Source organism: Chionomys nivalis, chromosome 22 (genome assembly GCF_950005125.1).
Source record: "Chionomys nivalis chromosome 22, mChiNiv1.1, whole genome shotgun sequence".
NCBI lineage: Eukaryota > Metazoa > Chordata > Mammalia > Rodentia > Cricetidae > Chionomys > Chionomys nivalis.
In genome coordinates, this window is record NC_080107.1 from 7126679 (window position 1) to 7149816 (window position 23138).

Here is a 23138-nt window from a genome sequence, read left to right on the forward strand (position 1 = left end):
AAGTTGTTATCACCTAGGAAAAGCTGGCAGCACTGGCACGGGGCCTGTAATCCCAGCACTCTGGAGAAGATGACAGGCCAGCCTGGGCTACAGCGGGGGACCCTGCCTAAAAGAAAGAGGGGAACAACGAGGGACACGGAAGTAGTACAGCGTGGTGTGGTCCCTCACGGTCTTCATACCAAACATGGAACTAGGGCTGCAGACTTCCAGGCAAAAGTGCTTGCTTCTGGAAGCTTGATGACCTGAAGCAACATCCTGGGGAACCACGTAGTGGAAAGAGAGAATGACCTCTCTCTACACGTGGACCATGTCACACTCCGCGCACACAAACACACACACACACACACACAAATTTTCTTTTAATGTTTTCATGCTGTACATCTTGATGCACGCCCTTAATCCCTGCATTCAGGAAATAGAGGTCGGATATCTGTGAGTTCAAAGCTACCCTGGTCTACAGAGTGAATTCCAGGCCAGCCAGGGATAGGTAGTGAAACCCTGTCACAAGAAAAGAAAAGAAGGAAGGAAGGAAGGAAGGAAGGAAGGAAGGAAGGAAGGAAGGAAGGAAGGAAGGAAGGAAGGAAGGAAGGAAAGAAGGAAAGAAGGAAGGAAGGAAGGAAGGAAGGGTGGGTTAAGATGGAGCCAAGCTTTGTATTTTTGTTTTGTTTTTAAGTAAAAGGCTTTCCCTTAGATTTTTTTAAAAATCTCATTTGGAAGAGAGAAACACCTTAGCACACTGGACAGTATTTTTCAGATTTAGGAAGTTTTACAAATTCCAAACAATCAGATAAAGCAGGCTCAGTATTGAGGTAGCGGAATGCCTGACTTCCCCTTCAGGGAAGGCTGACTGAATAGGGTAATCTAGATATCTACTTGATGAATTGGTGGGTAGATGGATAGCCAACAAGTCGCATATAGTTCATTAGTGATCGTCTAGGTGTGGCGAGTATCTGGTGTTTATTGTAAAACTCAACTTTTAGGCTGTTGGTTTTCATACTAAAAGGAGACCCGGGGGATATATCAACAGGCTTGGCAAATCTCCGCTGCATATTAGCCGTGAGATTGGAACAAAATGCTCAATAGTCAACTTCCTGTCTGATGTGACTAAATTCTCAGGGATAAAACGCTTTTCTGGCCCTGCTGAAGACCATCAGATCAAGAGCGGGCCCCCTAGAGGTGGGGACAGAAATGCAAGCTAGCTTTTGCAAAGTCAGGCGTGTGCTTTTGGGACCGGTCAAGTTCAGGTGGCCCTCCACTGTGTCCTGAGTCTGCCAAGTTGCGTGACCGACGCATGAAGACCACCCAGGAGTCCTTTTATGCAAAAAAGCACTCCCTCCCCCTCCCCAAAGCCCTTCGAGGGCCTCCCCCAAAGTATCCTGAGAGCAGCAGCGAACCAACCATCAGTTTCTTCCAAGAATGCCGGCCACGGCTGCGGCTGCCAAACCCGTGGGGGCCTTAAAATCCTTCTGTGCCTAGAAATAACAGCCATATTTCGACTAGAACACCCCCACCGTGAACTGTTGGCATTTTGCATCAATTTCTTGGCCCAACTTTTTAATATTTTTTAAAAATATTCAGTTTTAGGACCTACAACTATGTAATCTTTTTTCTCGCTATGACCAAATGACTCAATTTAATCATTTAAAAATCAAGCCATTAGGCCAAGCAATCAGTCGGAGGAGGCAGTGATGGGGAGGCGAGATCAGGACATCAAGTGGAGGCCATAGAATTTTCAGTCTCCTAAATGCCTAGAAATGACCACCATGATGCCAGTTTTATTTCAGCGGGCCTGACTGCTGAAGGAGAAGGCACCTTTAGTGAATGAGGGCTTAGCGGGGAGAAGCGACGGGGTGTAGGATTCTATTCTAGCCCGAGTACAACCAGCGGGGTACCCGGCACCGGGAACACGCTCCAGGCTAGCAGAAGGCGGCTGGTCGCCAGAGGGGGCGGAGCCTCGCGAAGTCCCGCCTTGGACCTTTGTGACGTAGGACAATGCCTGCCACGCGTCCGAATTCGGTCCTACGGGAGAGCCACACTCCCTTGGACACACTACAGGGCTCACACTAGGCCTTAGGGTCCTGCTTTGGAAACCATGCATTTCCTAGTCAGACTAGCGGTTTTCCTCAGCCTGTGTGGCTGTTCCAACGCTCAGGGACAAACGAAAGAAGACACAGAGGAAGTGAAAATAGAGGTTCTGCATCGTCCAGAAAACTGCTCCAAAACAAGCAGGAAAGGAGACTTGCTAAATGCCCATTACGACGGCTACTTGGCTAAAGATGGCTCCAAATTCTACTGCAGGTAGGAGATGCTCCGTGCAGTTCAAGCTCAGTCGATAAACCGGATCTTGCCCCCATGCCACCAGCCAGAAGCCAACTGATGCTTCTGTTTTTAAGGGTTTTTGTTTGTGTTTTGGGTTTTCTGTTTTGATTTTTTTTTAAAACAGTAAATTAAGTCAATATGCCAATTTAGATTAGAAGATAGTACCTAAAAAAACCGAATGCTATTAATTGTTGAAAATGTTAGCTCGGTAACTTGACGGCAGACCCACTACATCGCGGGTGTCCTACTGACCACCACCACTGTCCTTGGGACCCCTACAGCTAAATCAAGGCTTCTCAAAAGAATAGTCACACTTTGTTTACTGAATTCTCTTTCCAAACAGAATATATTAGAAGCTAGCGCATTTTGTTCTGGTCTTCAGGGGGTCATTTTCTGGCAGAATCCCTGGTGATTTCACCCACCTGGCTCTCCCATCTCTATTAGTGTCTGATTGGGTACCCTTTCTTTAGCTGTGCCCTTCAAAGACAGGGCACCCTCCAAAGACAGGCCCGGAGAAAGCAATTCTTTCCAATTTAGAAGGAAACGGATTCTTCCTATTTAGAAGAGAAATTTGACAGGATGCAACTTTCAGTCCTTAAAGTGAAAATTGGGGCACAGCCTGCCCCTTTGGTTTTGGGAAGAAACCCAGAGAAATTAAATGAGCTTTGTTCAAGCCATGCAACTAGTTAGAGGCAGGAGACCAGTTTAAAACTTTAACTATTGGGTAGTTTTTGTAAGGATGACGGTAGAACAGAAATATAATGACTTCTATCGATCCTTTCTGCCAACACCACAAAGGACGGACTTACGGAAGAATGCGAACACGGGAAAAGAGACTCCAATTTTAAATAAAAACCAAACTTTCTTTCGTGACATCTGCTCATTTAAGTACTAAGTATGGTTTCTTGCAGTCGGACACAAGATGAAGGCCACCCGAAATGGTTTGTTCTTGGTGTTGGGCACGTCATAAAGGGGCTAGACATCGCAATGATGGACATGTGCCCTGGAGAGAAGAGAAAAGTGATTATACCTCCCTCGTTTGCTTATGGAAAAGAAGGTTATGGTAAGAGCCTCTGCCTGCTCACCATGTTTAAAACCTCTGTCAACGGCACCTATTTGAACTATCTAATACCTATAGCAGTCAGTTTCCTAAGGGCGATTTTGGCATCCCCCTGTCTGGTAGCAAAGTCATGGCATCTTTGAAGCTGTTGGCTGAGTCTTGAAGAGGTAATCCCCCTTGCCTCTGTTTTTCAGCCGGAGAAGACTGCTGCCCCAGGTGAGATTGAGGAGAGTGAGTGCTTCGAGCTAGTCAGACCTGACATTCCCGAAGAGATAGTTCCAGATCTCTACAGTTTCATGCTCACTGCTTTCTGTCAATCATTTGCTCCCATCAGAATAGTTCCTAGGACCTGGTGTGTGACTCATGGTGGGAGACAGCTTGCCCCCACCACCTGACTTACATCCCAGCACTGCACTACAAAAGAAAAAGAAAAAAGACAGCCTCCCACGGCATCATACTTTTATAAGCAGTGTGTGTGTTTGTTTGTGTGTGTGTGTGTGCGTGCATAGGAGCCTGAGAAAGAAAGAAAATTGAAGATAATTTAAATGCAATACTATCTTCAAAAAGTGGTGAGTTGGTTGCTTCTAGACAAAACGATGTAGGTCAAGTTTGCCCTTCAGTCTGTTTCCTCAGTTTCTGAGTTGTCTGATCACCATCCCGCTTACCCTCAGAGTATCCACATGTATCTTCAATGGGCCTAGACCCATTATCCTACAGCAAATGGCCAATTTATCATTTACCAAAACTGGTTTATGCTTAGGTAAGAAGGACTGCCCAGCTTCCCAAACTACCAACAAACTATATCCTTTCTGCAGGGAAATAGACAACAACAAACTATATCCAACAAACTATATCCTTTGAGGAGTCTCCAATAAACATCTAAGCAATCTCACTGACACATTTATTTTACTTATAAGAAAAGTGAGGCCTGAAAAAATACATACATTGGACTGTGGTTACTACCTGTATTACATAGCTTAGAGAAATTTAGGAAAATCTTCTTGATTATGTGTAGCCCTGGCTAGTCTGGAACTCACTCTGTACACAAGGCTGGCCTCGAACTCACAGAGCTCCTCTTGCCTCTGCCTCCCAAGTGCTGGGATTAAAGGTGTGCACCACTGTCACCTGACTATTACATAAACTTTTTAAAAAATATTTTTGTTAGTTCTCTTCTTTGAGAGTTTTATGTAGGCACACAATATATTTTGATAATATTCACCCCCATACTGTTTTCCCCTAATTCCTCTAAGATCCACTCCACTTCACCTCTTTACTCCCTCCCGACTTTCAGTCATCACACACACACACACACACAGTGAGAGAGAGATCTCCTACCGGATTAACCTTGTGTTGTTCAAATATTCATGGTTGTGGGACCATCCACTGGAGGATGGTCAACCTACCAGGGACCAGAGAATTGACTCTCCCTCCCCAGAAACCATCAGCTGTCAATAACTCCTCAGTTAGGGGTAAGGGCAGGAATGCTAGCGTGTTGACCGGCTGGCTCTTTACAGGTCTTGTTCTCTATGAGCTCAACGTACATGTCTATTAAAACATAACAGTAGTTATGACTTCATTTTAGGTGATGCTTGAAGAAGTTTTTCTTCTGGCAAAATGTCCTTGACTCGTGTCACGGAACACCCCTGCATGTCTTGAAATGCATGTGGCTTTCTAGAGCTTTAATTAACGGTCTATGTGGTATGTATATATCCTTTGCATTAACTCCTACCTCTTCTCTCTACCTCTATAAATGTAATTCTATTGCAATGCACATCTATCTCCTTTTTTTAGCTTTAATTTTTTTTTTTTGTAGAAAAAAACTAATTAGCAACATTTTCTGCATTTGTCATAGAATTGTTCAGGAACTTCCCATGCATCTGTGGTACCTTTTTCTTGGGAAATTTGAGTGTGGGCTTCGAGGAGCTCAGTGGTGTGGGTTAGCTCAGGTGCCTGTCAGGCCCTGCTTCCAGCAGCAGCAGAGTAGCAAAGGGAACTTGTGCCTCGAGTCTGTCTTACTTACTGTCGGAAGTCATTTTTCTGTCCTTCGAAGTCGGGTATTTTGTAGAATATTAGGTCAGGACTTTGACGACGGGCGCTTGCTGTTGGGCAGATTCTTCTGTGTTCCAGCTTTGGAAAGTGCACTGCTTTAGGCTATAACTTCTGCCTTTTCCTGTTTGGGTGATAGAAGTATTTCAGCAAGAATCGTCTACTTGACCATTAAAGACATTGCTGTTTCTTTTGCTGAACAAACTTAGCTACTTTCAAAGACTTTCATTTAGCAGATACATATGTATATGTCCTACATCACATGACCTATAAGGCCTGGAAACGTATTTACTTACTGCATCTTGGCAACCCTATGAAATATTAACCTGATAGAGCCTCATCTTGCTAAATTCACCAGCTGCATCAGCTAACAGATAAACTTTATTAAAACTATTCAATTTCATTTAAAAATGTTTATTATTAGAAATATCTGTGTAAAACTGCTTCTAGACTTTTGTTACTGCATTTAACTTTTTACTGTCTGTAAATTTTAAAAGCTAGTTGATATTTGTTTTACTTATGCTCCTGGATTACTTTATAAAATCATTTTCTTAGAGATTATACTTTGGAATCTCTTTTTTTCTTCTTCTTTTACTTGTTTTGTTTTGTTTTCTTATTTTGTTTTGTTTGATTGGTTATTGGTTTTCTGAGCCAGATTTTTCTGTGTAACCTTGACTGTCCTGGAACTCACTCTATAGACCAGGCTGGCCTCAAACAGAGATCCGCCTGCCTCTGCCTCCTGGGAGCTGGGATTAAAGGTGTGTGTCACCACCACCCAGCTCTCTGCCTAATTACATTTATTATGTACGGACAAAGCATGAGCCTCAGCGGGTCAGAGGTCAGAGGACAATTTGTGGGAGGAGTCAGTTCTATCCTTGCACCGTCTGGGTTCCAGGTATTGAACTCGGGTCATCAGGCTTGGCAGCAGGTGCCACTGAGTCTGTTCACCAGCCCAACTTTGGAATTTTTCTTCTCATACAATTCTTCCCTATACCGTGTCTCTGTCTATATCATCATATAGGATGATCGAGATATAGTAACAAAAATCTTTGTTTATTTTAACTTAACCAGGAAACTGGTCCAGAAGGGCCTTTGGACTGACCTAGGTTAAAATATACAGGGGGAAAAATTTCCCAAAATGTTTTTATAAAAAGGGGACAAAATAGATAAACCCTGAATTTTTTGATACTAAACTTAATGGTCTGAAAGCAGTTCTTCTAAGCTCTAAAACCCTGATACTCATGTGACCATGAATGAATCTCTGAAAGCCATGTTCAGTAAGTCAAACTGTTAAAATTTAAACCCTTAGCAGAAGGCAAGATACCACCCAACGCAACACTGATGTTTGAGATTGAACTTTACGCTGTGACCAAAGGACCACGGAGCATTGAAACATTTAAGCAGATTGACACGGACAACGACAGGCAACTCTCTAAAGCCGAGGTAATTCAAACTTCGTGTGTGCAGTTTGAGCTTTTTTTTTTCATTATAAGTCAAAGGCATTTGTGTTGAAGATACGCCTTAGTTTTTGCTGGTGTTGACTCTGATTGCTTTAGTAGAGCTGCTTGCTGGAAATTCTGACCTCAGAGAAGAAAATGTCCTTTCCCTTTTCTCTATATATAGGAAGGCCAAGAAAGTCCTAGTGTAAGACCTCATGATGCAGGCCGGTAGTCTCAGTTATTCCCAAGCCCGACATAAGAAAATAACACCGCAAAGAACAGCCTGGGCTACAAAGAATTCAAGAATATTCTGGGTAACTTACTAACACGCAGTCTCAAAAAAGTGCAAAAGGGTCTGGGCATATGGCTCAATAATAGAGTTCTTGCCCGAATATCCATAAGGTCCTGGTTTCAATTACCAGTACTGGCAAATCAATCAATCAATCAATCAAGAAAAATCCCAAGCTACCCATGACTCTTCCGACAGCTACACTAGAGAGATAGACTTCTTTCCAACAGTACAGTATGGACTTGTCCCAAATAGTTCTAACCTCTGGACTCTGGTGTAGATGAGATTAGCAAGACTTTGAACTGAGTGGACTAAGAAACAGAGGATTCATGAGCTAAAAGTCCACCTCCTATAGATGAACTAATAAATATTTGTAATAATGATACACGTTCTTCACACTTTCTTGGTTCCAGATACCATTCTAAGCACATAAGTGCGTGAATGCATCTAGTCTTCGGGACAGCTTAGGTGACAGTCACTTCTGTCATCTCTCGTAGATGAGGAGATGCTAGGGAGGCATGCTGAGTACTTAGTTGAGATGACAAACCCAGGATTGCACCCCGGCTGTCTGGCTCTGTGCTTTGAGCCTTGGGCACGCCCTAACTTCCAGGTACCCCCATCGTGAATGTTTCAGAGAAGCCCACAGTGCCTTGTCTAGTCCCACAGTCTACGCTTAACTTGACGGTCTTCCTCCTTCGTTCAGAGGTGATTAGAAACATAACATCACCTTGGTAAGTAACGAGGCAGGTGGGCCCTTGATTTCAAATAGTCCGTTTTCTATTTCAGGCACTTCAGGGTTGACGTAAGGTCTCATTCTAGTCCCGAGCTGTACTGGAACTGTGATGTAGTATAGGCTGGTCTTGAACTCGTGGAAATCTTCCTACCTCTTCCAAGGGCTAGAATTACAAGAACAAGCCACCAGCCCTAGCTGCTAAGTCTTTGTTTATTTTCCTATTTTCTTTCTTTTTTTTGTGACTGAGGATTGGATTTAGAACAAGGTCATTCTAGGCAAGCACTAGCCCCTAAGCTACATCTCCATCTCCAATCTCCATTCTTCTTCCTCTCCCCCTCCAACCACACAACTCTAGTTCCTCCTCCAGGCTCCTCCACTGGCCAGCAGGGAGAGAGGCCTATCTGCCAGGTGGTTCACCTTGCTTTTTCCTGTTGTGATAAAGACCACAGCCGAAAGCAACTCGGGGAGGAAAGGCCTTATTGGGCTTCCATATCCTGGTCTTAGTCCCTTGAGTGAAGCCAGGGCAGGGACCTGAAGGCTGGAACTGAAGCAGAGACTACAGGGGAATACTGCTTACTGGCTTCGTCCCAATGGCTTGCTCTGCCTGCTGTGTGCTACACCTCAAGACTACTGCCCACGGTGAGGTGGGCCCTCCCACGTCAATCATTAATCAAGAAAATACCCCACAGACTTGCTCCAGGACAGCCTGATGGAGGCAGTTCCTCAACTGAGGTTTCCTCTTCCCGGGTGGCTCTAGTTTCTGCCAGCACACACCAGGGTCCCTAAAGGGGAACTGTCTTCAGTGTTACTTGTCCTGACTCCTCACCGCCCTAGCAGCAGCAAAGGGGTCACGTGGCACCCTGGGAAGCGGCCTGTGCACACATTCATTACTTACTTCAACCACACCCAGAGGTTCCTTCAGGACTACGAATGTCCCTAGACATTAGGGTGTCTCCAGTTCTTTTCTGGAAAATAAAGTAGAGGAGATTCAAAATACGTTCTGCTTTACTACAGTGTCCCAGGCATCTTGCTGGGTCTCAGCTACGTTGTCACGGGATGAGTAAGAATGATTTTTGCCCAGTTATAAGAATAGTTACCGTCTGTTGACGTGGACCCTGTTATCAATCCTATGGTATAGACACTTCTCTCCTTTGACAGATGATATTCCTAGCGTTGAGAAGGTTAGATGCTTTGTTGCAGACCATGCAGTAGATACATGAGGAAGCCAGATCTGAAACATGAACTAACAGAAACTTCCTTGCTTAACGAGCAGAAAGATTCAATGGATTGTTTCTTCAGGTTAATTAAGGTGGGAGTGGGGTATAGTATTAAATTACAAAACGAAAGTAGTGTAGAGCCCATTACTGACACAAATTAAAGTCGTGGGGCTAGAGAGATGGCTCAGCAATTGAGTGTTCCCTCTCTTGGGAGAGGACCAGAGTTACCTCCCACAACTGCTTGCATCAGACCAGTAACTCCAGCTCCAGGGGTTCTGATGCCCTCTTCTGGTCTCTCTGGGTGCTGCAGGCACAAAAAAACATTAAATAATAAAATAATTTTAAAAACTTAAAGTTGTGTTCTTGCCCACCACCTTGTATCTTTACATACACCGTATAGAAAAAGAGTAGCTTTTGACCATCACCTTAGTTAGTTATGAAAAGATAGTTTTGGTTTAGAAAATGCAGAATGTTTGAGGCTGTTTAAAACGCTTTATACTTACATAGGATTGCTAAGTCTCAGCAGAAAGGGGAAAAAATGTTCCTCCCTTCATATTGGATCAAAGTCATGTCTAAGAACCTGCTGCAAGGCCCATTGACCATTCTAAGATCATGTGGTTGGTTATGCATGGATGTGTATTACTAAATACAGTTTGGCGTTCAACTTCACCTTTCAAATGGCCCAGACTTGCAGAACATTATCTCCAGCTCGGTAGACTATGCTTTCCTTAGCATAAATCAGCATTTTCCTAGGGAAAAACAGTTGTCACGTAGATATCTTTAAATTATGCAGTGTACACATTTTAAGAAGTAAAACAAAGTTGGCCATGGTGGTGTCTACCCATAGTCCCAGCTTCTGAAGGAGCTGAAGAGCGGATTGGGCCTCTAAATTGAGACCAGCCTAGACGACACAGTGAGAGATGGTGTGGTCTCGAGACAAGGAAATGGGGGGAGGAGTTTTTGGGTTTTTTGTTTTTTGTTTTTTTTTCTTAGCTTAACTCGGTATAAATAGTACCATTTCAACATGAATCCTCAAACATCAGTGAGCTGTGCTTTCAGTTAGGATCTCCCAAGTCTAGTGTGTGACTTACATTTACAGGAGCATGTCTCAGGTTACCATAGCCACCCGCAGACGGTGCATGTGGCTAATGGGACAGCGTTTCACTGCATGCTTGCTTAGAGAAATGTCCCGTGCTGCAAACACAAGCAGGCAACACTGGAGAATGTCTGAAGATTAGTTTGATGATGCAGTAGATTCATTAGTTCCAGAGACAAAAACACTAATGAGATTTTATCAAATAATAGGAGTCCATAAGACTGTGCTCGTCTTTTCTAATATGAACAGTGGATTATTAGAAAGAATTTAGTTTCAGGACGTAATATAGATTGGTGTGGCTAGTACCACCAATCTACAACCCCAGGAACAGCTAGCTAATTTGAACACCCATTTCTCTTCAGAAATCGCTTCAAAAGTTAAAAACGAAAAAATTCCTGGGCTGAACCTGGTGGCGCACGCCTTTAATCCCAGCTCTTGGGAAGCAGGTGCAAGCAGATCTCTGTGAGTTCAAGGTCAGCCTGGTCTACACAGTGAGTTCCAGGCCAGTCAGACCTTGTTTCAAAGGTATCTCGAAACCAAACTTTAAAATACTTTTTTTTTTGGTTTTGGTTTGGTTTTTTGAGACAGGGTTTCTCTGTGTAACAGCTCTAACTGTCCTGGAACTAGCTCTTGTAGACCAGGCTGGCCTCAAACTCAGAGTCTGCCTCTGTCTCCCAAGCTCTGGGATTAAAGGCGTGTACCACCATCACCCAGCTGAAATACCTTTAAAAATATTAAAGGGCTGGCAAGATTTCTAGGTGACTATAGCTCTTGCTCTAGGCCTGGTGACCTAAGTTCAGTCCCCAGGATTCCACACGGTGGAAAGAGAGAACCAATGTCCATCAGTTGTCCTCTGACCGCCACGTGTCCGCCATGGTCCTTGAGTGCTCCCCTGTAAACAATCAGATAAATGACTTAAAATTGTTCTATCACTTAATGTGCTTATTCATTACTGTAATCATTTCTCAAAGTTACCAGACATTTGTGCAGGTTTTGTTATTAACGACACTCTCTTCTGGCCCTCCAGATCGAGCTTTACTTGCAAAAGGACTTTGAGAAAGATGAAAAGCCCCGGGACAAGTCCTATCAAAAGGCAGTTTTGGAAGATATCTTTAAGAAAAATGACCACAATGGAGATGGCTTCATTTCTCCCAAGGAATACAATGTGCACCAACATGATGAGCTATAAATTTTATTTCTTTGTTAGTAAATTACTGTACTTTGCTTTAAAAAAAAGTCACTTTTCTCCATGTTGTGGTTGCCTGTTTTCCCTTATGAAGAGATATTTGTTTCCTTTAATAAACATAATTTTGGTGTGATAATGTGAAGCTGTTTTGCAAATCTAACTCTGGGGTAGGTGTGATTGTGTCTCCTGTTATTTTCTTCTGTGAACATAAATTGTAGCACCAGGGAATGGGCCTGTATCCCAGTGGGTGACACCCTCCTTCAGGGCATGAATGAATACTCTAAGTGCTTCTCGGCTCCTGGTAACAGTGAGGAGAGGTATGTAAAGATCCTGAAGATCCAAGATTTTAATTCCTAAAATGCCCCATTCCTAAGAATACTCAGAGACCAGGAAGCAATAGCTCCTTTTTTATGCATTTTGTGATGTTTTATAGATAGTAGGATATAAAAGCATGGTACAAAGTCTTCCTTTGAGGTCCATGCAGGAAGAACTCAGTTGTGTATAACTCGAATGCATGAAGAATTTCAGCAGTCTGTACTTTTTGGTGTGAGCTTCTGGCCTGGGGAATTTGGCCAAACTAAAGCCATCACCTATACCAGACTCTTCTTCCTCAAGCGCTACTATAAGTGTATTATTACTCTTCCATCTTTCTTCTCACTGTCTACCATGTATAGCTTTTTAAAAAGTGTTTAGTGTGTGTGTGTGTGTGTGTGTGTGTGTGTGCGCGCGCGCGCACATCTATGGAGGCCACAGACTGTAACTCCCTGGAGCTGGAGTTGCAGACTATTGTGAGCTATACGAAGTGGGTGCTGGAAATCAAACCACGGTCCCTTGTGACAGTGCTGAATGATCTCTCCAGCAACCCTTATTGTCCCCGCCCCACCCATCCATTAAGTTTGGCCCATAATTTTAGTGTCATAGCATGTCTTGGGTTCCAGTTGCCTTTCTCTATCTCTTATCACTCCACTCCAGCATTCTTATTAATGGCAAATGACGGTTACAAACTGGAATGCATTAAACTTTTTAAAAATTTAACTTTTTTAAAAGTTAAACTTTTTTGCTACAAACGAGATATCTTTTTTTTTAATTTATTTATTACGTACACAATATTCTGCCTACATATATCCTATAGGCCAGTAGAGGGCATCAGATCTCATTAAAGATATTTGTGAGCCATCATGTGGTTGCTGGGAATTGAACTCAGGACCTCTGGAAGAGCAGTCAGTGCTCTTACTTCTGAGCCACCTCTCCAGCCCCAAACGAGATATCTTATGTGGTAGTTTGAGTGTAATTGGCTCCCATGAAGCTCATAGGGACTGGTGCTACTGGGAGGTGTGGCCTTGTGGAAGGAAAGGTGTCGCTGTGGTCTCTTTTTTTGAGGCTTTGAGATCTCTTTTGCTTAAACCTTGCTCAGAGTCACAGTCCACTTCCTGTTGCCTTCTGATCAGGACGTAGCCAGCACTGTGTCTGCCTGCACACCACCGTGTCTGCCTGCACACCATCATGTCTGCCTGCACACCACCGTGCCCCCCACACCATGATGATAATGGGCTGAACCTTTGCAACTGAAAGCCAGCCACCCCAGTTAGTTGTCTTCCTTTTAAGAGCTGCCATGGCCATGGTGTCTCTCCACAGCAATAGAAACCCTAAGACACCTTGCTATTCCAGTTCTGAGTCATGGTCAAAACATTAATGTGGTCCAACTTGTTGAGAAGCGAGAAGAGATGCTGGACTACGTTGCAAAAGGAAGGGCACTGGAACATGTAAAAATCTGGATGCTTCCTATGTATGTCGAGCAGAATGGCTCTGGATGAAATAAGTGAGCTCAGAACAAACAAAGCTTTTTCTGTTCTCTGAAATGTGTTCTTTCCAAACATTTGTTCATTTTTAACTCTCAGGTGTGTTGTTGACAACATTCCTTTTTTTTTTCTTTTTCTGCATTGTGAGATAGGGTTTTGCTATGCAGTCCAAGCTGGGCACAGACAGACTCTGTATCCTCCTGCCTCAGCATTCTGAATGCTGAGATTTTAGCAGAAATTTTATCTAAAATGTAGAAGTTACAGAAACTATTACATTAGTAAATGCCACCTGTGCATACAAAAATGTAACCCCTCCGCTACCTTCTCTTACCTTCCTAACACTTCCCAGTCACTGAGTCGCCTACCAGTTTACTTCCCTCGATGTGCACAAAATATGAATTAAGTAAGTATATGAACACCTTCCTTGCCCATCATTTATCATACAAGGCATTTGTTGAGCTTTTGTTTGTTCTTGCTTTTGTTTTTTTATGAGATGGGGCCTTGCTGTAATAGCCCAAGCTTGCCTGGAACTCACTGTGCAGCCTCGCCTGATGTCAAAACTCAATCCTTCTGCCTCTGAGACTACAGGCATATACTACTTCACACAGCCCATACAAAGTACTTCCAAATTTGTTTTTTAAAGTTAAGGATCCATTAGCTGGAGGTGTGGTGGCTCAGTGAACGGTGCTTGCCTAGCATGCTTGAAGATCCACCCGAGTTCAACCGCAGCACCATAGGATCTGGAAGTAGTGGCTGGCACCTGTAACTCAGCACTCAGAGATAGAGGCAGGAAAATGAGGTATTCAATATCACCCTGGCCTACACAGGGAGTACAAGGACAACCTGGACTACGTAAGGCTCTATCTAAAAGAGAAGAAAGAAAAAGCACATATGTTAAATGAATACATGTACCCGAAAACTTATCTTTTAAATAACAATTTAAATATAAATCATTACCCATCCTACCTATGTGCAGTGTGCCATGGTCTGTTTCTTGTGATTGCTTCATGCCTTTGGGTGAATCTAACAGTAACGATGTTATTCATTTAATCTATAATTTTTAAACATTTTTACAATTTTAATAAAAGATAATTATTTAGCTGTTGGTATATGAAAATTTCAGGTATCTTAGAGAATAGATAAAAAAAGATCCAGGCCCACATATAACCCATAACTCACCTATTCCCGAGGATGAGGTAGGCAGGTCATGTGAGCCCAGGATTTTTAGACCAGCTTTGATAACATAAGCAAGGCCCTAGCTAACCCCCCAAAAGAAATTTGCAAACAAAATATATTAAACTCATTAAACATGTCCAAAGACACAGGTCTGTCCTGTTTCCCTTAAGTGGCAGCACCCACTGTGCAGAGCAAAAATTAGTAGGTGGAGTGGCAGCCCATTGCCACTGCCAGCTATAGTGTTAACTGTGCGCAGAGCCCCAGGCTAAGCACCTGACACCACCATTAAACATTTAGTAATATATTAAATTATTAACATTTTTCTCCTCTTACCAAACCTAGGGCCCCAAAGTAACCACTTGTGCCCATGTGTCATCTTTAACGGTTGAACTAAAATGGGATTAAATATAAAGAGCAACTTAAAATGATACACGGATTCCCAAGGGATTATGAAGAAACAGGTTTGTGAAAGAGTGTTTCTCTTTGAATTTTGTAATAAGGTTTTGTTTAATATAAACAATGTTATTAATCCTCATAAAAATCTATGAGGAAGGCAGTGGTATCCTCATCTCTACCTCACGAGTGGAAACGCTACCTAAAAGGCCTTCTGCTTATTAAAAAGTTCATCCAAGCAAACCTAAACAACTTAAGGCTTGTGAAACAATAGTACATAAAACACCAACAAAGCTACATGGGCGTGGTGGTGCACACCTTTAATCCTAGCAGAGGCCGGAGGATCTCTGTGAGTTCAAGGCCAGCCTGGTCTACAGAGTGAGTTCCAGGACAGTTAAGATGAAACAGTGAAACCCTGTCTCCAAACACCAAAAACTCACCAATAAAAGCTTACTCCTTTTTCCTTTTATTTCATTCTTTTGTGCCAAATATCAAAACAAGGGACCGCATGAAGCCTCACATACTTCACCCCATCCACAGAGCACTGGAAGCAACCGTAAACCGTCTCCCGCTTCAAGTTCCCCATTCCACAGAGTATGCAGGGCCCTTTGGGAATGTTGTGGTTTAGTAAGTTCACACGAATGTGAGTCCCCTCCTTGAGGGAAATGTCAGTCATGCTAAGGGGTTTGTCATAGTAGTCGGCAAAGAGATCGTCCAGGTAAAGCTGGGAGCGAGAGATGGCATCCATTACTCTCCTATCTGCAAAACAGAACCCAGAAACGTGTTAGAAACCCAAACAGCCACGCAGCCCAAGCTGTGTTGATAAGGGTATCAATCCAAACCATCTGTCAGGAAATAGCTGGGCTTTAAACGTGTTAACTGGCGGGTGAATGAGTAGCAGCCTCATATCCTGACACAGAAGGAAAGCCTTCATAAACCCCTTCGGCAGACGTACTTCTTTCGAAGAGGATGTTCCTCAGTCTGTAGAGCACGGCAAAGGTGGTCGTTTCTTCCCTTTCAAACCCTCCTTTTGACACTGATGTGACACAAAGGTCTACAAAACAATTGGAGATGTTGTTATAACTACCTAATAGTTGTAACATAGTTATTTCATAGAGGATGTGAATTCCCATACATGCAATTCATTGGTTTTTCTCTTAATAAAGCTAAACTTTACACATTTGCAAGTACAAAATTTAGAGATTAAGACAGTACAGTGACATGCCTCCAGCTCGCCCTGTACCCAGTCTGTCTGGCATTGTGTATCCTTTAGATGTTCTGTTTGCAGACTTAACGTATGCTTCTAGAAACAATTCCATAGCATACATAGTTCTTTAAAATATCTCTCAGAGACCATTGCGTGCCCAGAGCTACTCCTACTCCCATCATGGTTTGTCCTCCTCTGTTGTGCTCATGGGATGGACCACTACTGGGTCCCCTAAGGATGTTTCCAATGTTTTGTTTTTAGAAACTAAAGACCCTGTTTGTTCCTCTATCACTGTACATTATGTCTCAGTATACCTAGAGCATAAATTCCTGGAAATAAAAAGCCAGACATTGTGCGCATAGAGAGATTACATTTTGATGAATGACATTTTATATTCCTCTCAACAATATAGTCAATATAACTGTCAAACCCAACAGCTGCAGGGCTCAATGTTGAGTTTACTTAGAATATAGTTTCATTTCTAGGTTTCCTAAGCCTCCTTCCCCAGGACTACAGAAACTAACAAAGAAGGTCTACAGATGTAAATTACTGTAACTAGGGGCTCCCTTGCCTGGTCCTTCTGGGGATGTATCTGGTCTTGTTATGACTCAGTGAACTAACTTTAAAGTCCCGTGAGATGTAGAAAGCCAAGTGAGCTGTACTGAACTACCACACAAGATGATGATTGTAGAGGAAATACTAAGTTCTGGAGTGTTTCTTTATTATTTTAAGGGAATGTGAAGCTAGAAAATTATGTCTAGACAGGTACAAATAAATTGATTGATTATTAATTAATTAATTAATTAATATCACGCATTTGGGCACCAGATACCTTACTGTCTTCAGATTCCTTACTTACCACTGCAACAACTATGTATTAGAAGTCATTATTAACCTTCCCGTAAAAGCTAAGGCATATTTTGTCAATGGACCTTTTTTTATTCCTAACCTATAGTTGTAAGTGGGGTAGTATGGAGTCTTCCCTTCGAAGCACAAAAGAGGTGCTGGGAAATTAGAGGGGGATGATTTCCCAGCTATTTCGCCCTAGCATATGAAGGCATAATGCTTCTATAATCATGAAAATGAGAGGGGAGACAGAGAAGGAAGGACGGAGGAAAGGAGAGAGGCAGGAGGGAGAGATCCATTTCTATTACATTCTCCCTAAAACTATCATCACAGGAGCTCCAGGAACAGCTTTTACTCACCAAAGGCACCATCCAAGTAAATGAAGAGTTCGAAAACACTGAATGCTATCGTTGTGTGTGCTGGGAAAACAATAGCCTTTTCCCTTCCTTTGGGATTCTGTTCATCCATAAAATGAAACTACAGCAAATGGATGGATAAAATAACGTTATTACAGAGCATAGCAGGGCATAATCCCACCCAAAACAAAACACAACCACCTACCCAAGTAAAGCGCTGCCCTGCCTCAGTTAAACCTTATGGTGGACTCCCATGCATGATCTACGCCAGCGACCATTTATCTTCCTGACTTTAGGGTTGAAGTCAGTTTCTTACAGCAAACCCTTTTCTTTAAGCCTTGCCCATATGCTTCAGAAGCCCCATAGCCGCAGGCAGCTTTCCCAGCCCCCAAAATGACCATCATCGAGTAAGCATTTCAGCTTGTGCCCCTCAAATGACCGATGCTAATCAGAATTTGGAGGACATCTGAATATAGATTCTGGACAGAACCCTCATAATGTAGTGATGGATATGAGATGGCACCCCGTATTCTTGAGATGTCTTGGTCATCGTACATAGATTACGTGTAATATGTTAAGTTGCAGCTGGAGAGGGTTGAAAAGATGACCATTGAGTCCTGTACTTTTAAGAGGTATTTCTCTATGACTATTAGAAGGCCAGCCTGTCCCAGAGATTCTCCTCACTATGCCACCTCCCTCGTGATGGAATCACAGACACACACTCTAACACTTAGCTTTAATCAGGTTGCCACGGGTCACATTCAGATCCCCACGCTTATGCAACAAGTACTTTATAGACAGAGCCGTAACACGTCCCACTTTAAAGTAAAGTGGTATACAAGCTCATGGGGTTCATAATGGTGTGTGTGCATGTATATGCATGTGTGTGTATGTGTTTGTGTGTGTATGTGTGTGTGAATGCACTTCATTGTCCTCTGCCACTGCCCTCCCCTCTCCACCTTCGCACTAGTCTCTACTCCCTTCCTTCCGATTCAGGTCACAGGTATTCCCTCCTGCCCCCAAGCTCTCCCTCCCCTTTCATGGTCTTCTTTCCAGTTTCATGCCCTGTACACAAACACATGTACATGTGCATGCACACACACACACACTTAAAGCTCAATTCTACATATATAAGAAAATATGCAATATTTGCCTTTCTGAGTCTGGCTTATTTCTCTTGACAGTTTTCAGTTCCATCTATTTTCCTACAAATATTATAAATTCATTTTCTTTACTATAGAACAAAATGTCACCTAGCAATTGGCTTTAACCCTATCAAATCATTACTAGGTGTCATTGGTTGGTAAGGATAAGCAATATAAATTTCTATTTTTTAAAATTTTCTAAAGATTTATTTATTTTTATTTTATGTGTATGTGTGCCTGCATCCGATCTCTTGGAACTGGAGTTACAACCACTTGTGAGCCACAATGAGGGTGCAAGGAACCAAATTTGGGTGCTCTCCAGGCAGCCAGTTCTCTTGACTTTCTGTTTTCTAGTTTTTAACTTTTAAAAGAATTTACACAATATGAAGCATATTTGGTTATTGATGATGTTAATTAGAAAAAAAATTCTTTCACAGAAAATCTAAATTCAGGGCTGGTGATATGGCTTAGCAGATACGGGCACTTGCCACAGCTCCCGGCCACCTGGGCTTGCTCACTGTGACACACATATGGAAGAAGAAAACTGAGCCCCACAATTTGTTCTCTGACATCATCAACATGCACACTGTGGCGTGTGCACGCTCGCACACACATGGAGAGCACCAAATAAATAAATAAATGCAAAAAATGGTGAAAACTCAGCTTTTAAAATTCAGTATGAATTGCATTACTTAAAAACAAAATCAAAGAATATAATAACATCTAGAGTTACTTTTTTGTTCTTAATACAACACTTGAGTACTATTTAATTGGAGGAACTCCAATATATACATAAATTCACAAGGATTAGTCGTCTATTTGTATTGTGTTACACAGGTTTAGAACCCAAGTTGCCTTGTCTGGTCTCCTTATTCTGAAGCCCAACCACTCTGAGGCTCTTGGTTTCCTGCCTCTGACGAAAGACAGAAACCCATTATGAGTAACTTTTAAAAATTCCACAGTAGCTCCGCAGTTAGCTAGTGTCCCCCGAGTGTGTTTTACCCGCATGGCTTCCCCCCGAATGCCAGCATGCACAGACAGGGAGCACTGGCGTGTGGTTCTGATGCTCTCCATGACCACGCACAGCACGGCTTTCCTGCTGCTCCTTGATTGGCGGATCAAACTGTGGTCAAAGTTAATTTTTCTAGAATAAAATAAAAAGGATATGCGCACAAAATGCTTTACCATGTGATCACACAGAAACGAAGGCACCTGTTGTGGTATCTGTCCAAACCAACTATGTGCTAGTCGAGACAGGCATAACGCAAATCAGAAAATATAAATCACTTCACTCAATCGCCTCTCCCTTCAGTGGTTTTTCTTGTTTTAGAAAATGGAGGCATGGCTTTAGTTTTGTAAAACGGGGGTGCTGAACCCCGGGCTTCGTGCATGCGAGGCCAGTGTTCTATCACTGAGCTGCCGTCCAGCTACCCACCGCCTCTTTATTTAGACAGATCCTCAATAATTTGCTCAAGGTGGACTTGAACTCACAATGTAGCCCAAACAGGCTTTGAACTTGTGATTCTCCTGTCTCACTCTCCCAAGTGTCTAGGATTACTTCACCTGAATCTCCTAGTTCTATAGAATGTTCTATCCTGTCTAGAGTCTGCTGGAAGTACAGTTTGCATTATTTCAATTTAATAATTTGGTTCTGCAAATTGTGCGGAACCACATGGTGCCCCGTGAAACAACTGAAAATGTATGTCAAATGACTTTGATTTGGTGGGGACCAATCGGCTGCTAACACGGACTCTTTCAAATGAATAAACAATATAAATTAACTTGTAAAATATAACTCAAATGTTTTAAGCATTCTTGGCTTTGGAGTTGATACAGTTAATCATTTAATGGAAATACTGCAGTAAATCGGGAACTTTGTACTGACCGTGCGGTAATTTCCTTGAGTAACGTTGACACCTCCACTTCATGTTTGGTTACTACACCAAAGGAAGCTTTGACCGCGATGGAATCGGATCCAGTAACATTAATCCCAACGTCATTCACGATATGGTTGTTTCGCCTTCCATAGAGGGAAACATCTGACTCATCTTCATAATTCAGTAACTGATAAGATGAAATACCTTAGGAGAAGGAACTTGATATGTTGTGAACGTCTCAAATTCGTACATTATCATTCTAACGTGACTGAAAAAACTCTTTTGCCCAGATGTTAATGAGACAGTATTTCCAACATCACGAAAAGTAGCATTTCCGGCAATTTTACTACAAAAAATAAGAGTCTACTTAAAACAAACTCAAATTCTCTGTTTAGATGACAGAATACATCTACAACAATCAAGACCCCTTGGGTAGCTGAAATGAAAACAAGTGTTATAACCGATGACTGGACATCATGACTATTTTATAATCTAGTTTTAAAAACAGAGTTCAGGGTTGGGGAATGGCTCAGCTGGTAAAGAGCACGCTTGCAGGCATGAGGATCTGAGCCTAATCCCCCAGGACCCACATTTAAAAAATTGCATTTACCTATCTAAATGATGACTTTCACTTATTGATCATGTGAAATGGGTAAGACCAAATAATACCTGGTATTATACAGGACGGAAATCATCATTTCCTTGCTCTATTTAGTTTAACACATCTGATAGCTGATTTTAAAAATCAGGCAGCAAGAGATTTGACACGATCAAGACTTAAGCATTATTCATCTTAATGATACTACTACCACATAAAGGCTGATTTTAGTTATAACACGTTTATTATTAGTATAATTAATCTATATGACCTCCGTTGGGCTATTACTGCTATAGCCCCGTGGAGAGTCACGCCGGAGCATTTAAACTTACCGGCCGAGATGTCTCGGTCTCCTAGGAGAATATCTTTAAGTGTGAAGGGCGTTGAGGTAAATTTGTGTCTAGGAAACAGAAAACACCGCTTCTTTTTCACCACCAGACTCAGGGGTTGGTACTTGTCGGCTTCACTGAGGCTCGGAACAGGCACTAATCTCCCTCCGTCTCCAACTTGCTTAACAAAGCTCTTGGTAGCAGCGGCAAACATAGTACTATCAAGACATCATCGATTATGGCCCTCAAGCAACAAACCCATTTTTGAAGAGGAAAACCAGACACCAGACTTCGCCTTGTGTGATGTTAAATCCAATTACGCAGACTGAAACTCTAAAAGTATGCTCTCACCAGGTCCTTTACCGGTGTGCAGTTCACAACACTGCCTCCCTTCACGAACTCAGGTCATGAATAATAGAAAGCGCTGTAAAAGGATGCGCTAAAAGCGAGTCTAAGTGGGTCCGGCCGTCTACAGCTACAGAATACAAAAACGAATTCAAACATACTACCAGTGTCCTTGAGGAGACCACAGTTGGGAGTGCTCTGCCACCAGCAATGAACCAGCTGGCAAGGAGGCTTCAAGTCCTGTGGGAAAGGGATCCTGTTCCCCTGTAGATGTCAGGCCTGGATACCATCTACAGGGGGCACGATCCAAGGGGAATTCCTTCATGAGGCCAGCAGGAACATTTTAGCAACAGAAAAGCACCTTTGAATCCTCACAGGATACAAATCATTACACAAGCATTTCTCTCCTCTGGGATTTAGCATGCTTATAAAACTATATGTTTAATACTAAATATCAACTCACAGGATATAGAGGAACGATCGTAAGCGGCTCTCTATAGAATTCTGAAGGCTTTCAGTTACAAATTCCATTACATATTAAAAACTACTATGGAAGTATGGAAGTCTCTTTGAAACTGATGGCTCAAACCACATCACCTGATAGGGTTCTGCTGGATTTACCTCCTCTTTTTTTTTTTTTTTTTCCTCATTCCTCTCCCAATTACTTAACCTATAGAAACAGTTATATAAAGTTTTGGCTTGTTTTCAAGGAGTTTTGTGGACCCATTAAAATAAAATTCTGGGGAAAAAAACCTATATTGAGATATTGTATGATCATAAGTGGTTGACATATTTTGAAACTGGTCCTTACAAAAACCTCATCAACACATAAGTGTAATAGTATTATTGGGTAGTGCCCTAATATGCAGAAATAAAGGAAGGGCCAGTAGAATTCAATTTGATTTTATTCTGGATATTTTTACTTGCGTCCAAGTGTTTGGGCTTCAATGCAACCAAAACCAAATTCCATCTCAAAGCCAACTACATTGGTACACTGACCTAAAAAATTTTACTTTTAAAATAACTTTTAGCAGCCTGTTCATGAGAGCACTTCTAGAATTCAATTCCAGAGCATCAAGTAAGCTCTGGAGCCATTGTGCAAAGCAGTTCACAAACCTCTAAGACTCGCTGTGCTGCTGTCTGACGACACACCCACAACACACTCTGAAGGTGGAACAACCCAGATTAAAGCCAGCACTCCCCTCTGCACAAGTCAGCGGGGCGGGAAGAGCGATCCTGGACACAGCTCTAAATATGCTTGTTGTGCCCTTCACCTCCCTGGTCCCTGGTCTCATCGTGGCTCCTGCAGCCTCCTAAAGCAGCGGTTCTCAACCTGTGGGTCGCAACCCTTTTGGGGGGTAGCCTTCCAGATCTCCTGCCTATCAGATCTTTATTATGGTTCATAACAGTAGCAAAATTATAGTTATGAAGTAGCAACGAAATAGCATCATGGTTGGGGGTCACCACAACTTGAGGAACTGTATTAAAGGGTTGCAGCATTAGGAAAGTTGGGAAGCACTGTTCTTAAAGCCTGCAGGTCACAGGAGCCGGCCGGGCAGAAGAGGTGTCCAGGCATCCAGTACTCTAAAACTAGCCCACCCGGATAGCCTACTGCTCCTTTAGCCGACACTCTCGCGTCTCAAAATGCGGGATTTTCTTCGCAATTTTGCATTCAGAATTTT

General features: G+C 42.6%; 2 protein-coding genes across 4 annotated transcripts; one reads left to right on the forward strand and one right to left on the reverse strand.

Moving 5' to 3' along the window:
* Nucleotides 1–1993: 1993 nt before the first annotated feature.
* Fkbp7 (FKBP prolyl isomerase 7) lies at nucleotides 1994–11519 on the forward strand. 3 transcript variants are annotated; one of them, XM_057754456.1, is made up of 5 exons: nucleotides 2077–2298; nucleotides 3231–3385; nucleotides 4967–5077; nucleotides 6735–6868; nucleotides 11227–11519. In XM_057754456.1, exons 1-5 carry the CDS (start codon nucleotides 2093–2095, stop codon nucleotides 11386–11388), a joined length of 768 nt encoding a protein of 255 aa, XP_057610439.1. In that variant the 5' UTR covers nucleotides 2077–2092; the 3' UTR covers nucleotides 11389–11519. The 3 variants fall into 3 exon arrangements, with proteins under 3 accessions (XP_057610437.1, XP_057610438.1, XP_057610439.1); XM_057754454.1 differs by lacking the exon at nucleotides 4967–5077 and having other exon boundaries at nucleotides 1994–2298; nucleotides 3231–3382; XM_057754455.1 differs by lacking the exon at nucleotides 4967–5077 and having other exon boundaries at nucleotides 1994–2298; nucleotides 3231–3382; nucleotides 6738–6868.
* A 3700-nt stretch (nucleotides 11520–15219) lies between these two features.
* On the reverse strand, nucleotides 15220–21325 carry Pjvk (pejvakin). Its single transcript, XM_057755726.1, has 6 exons — nucleotides 21115–21325; nucleotides 20193–20388; nucleotides 19310–19451; nucleotides 17166–17283; nucleotides 15709–15807; nucleotides 15220–15512 (listed from the first exon to the last, which is right to left on the reverse strand). Exons 1-6 carry the CDS (start codon nucleotides 21323–21325, stop codon nucleotides 15220–15222), a joined length of 1059 nt encoding a protein of 352 aa, XP_057611709.1.
* Between the last annotated feature and the right edge of the window lie 1813 nt (nucleotides 21326–23138).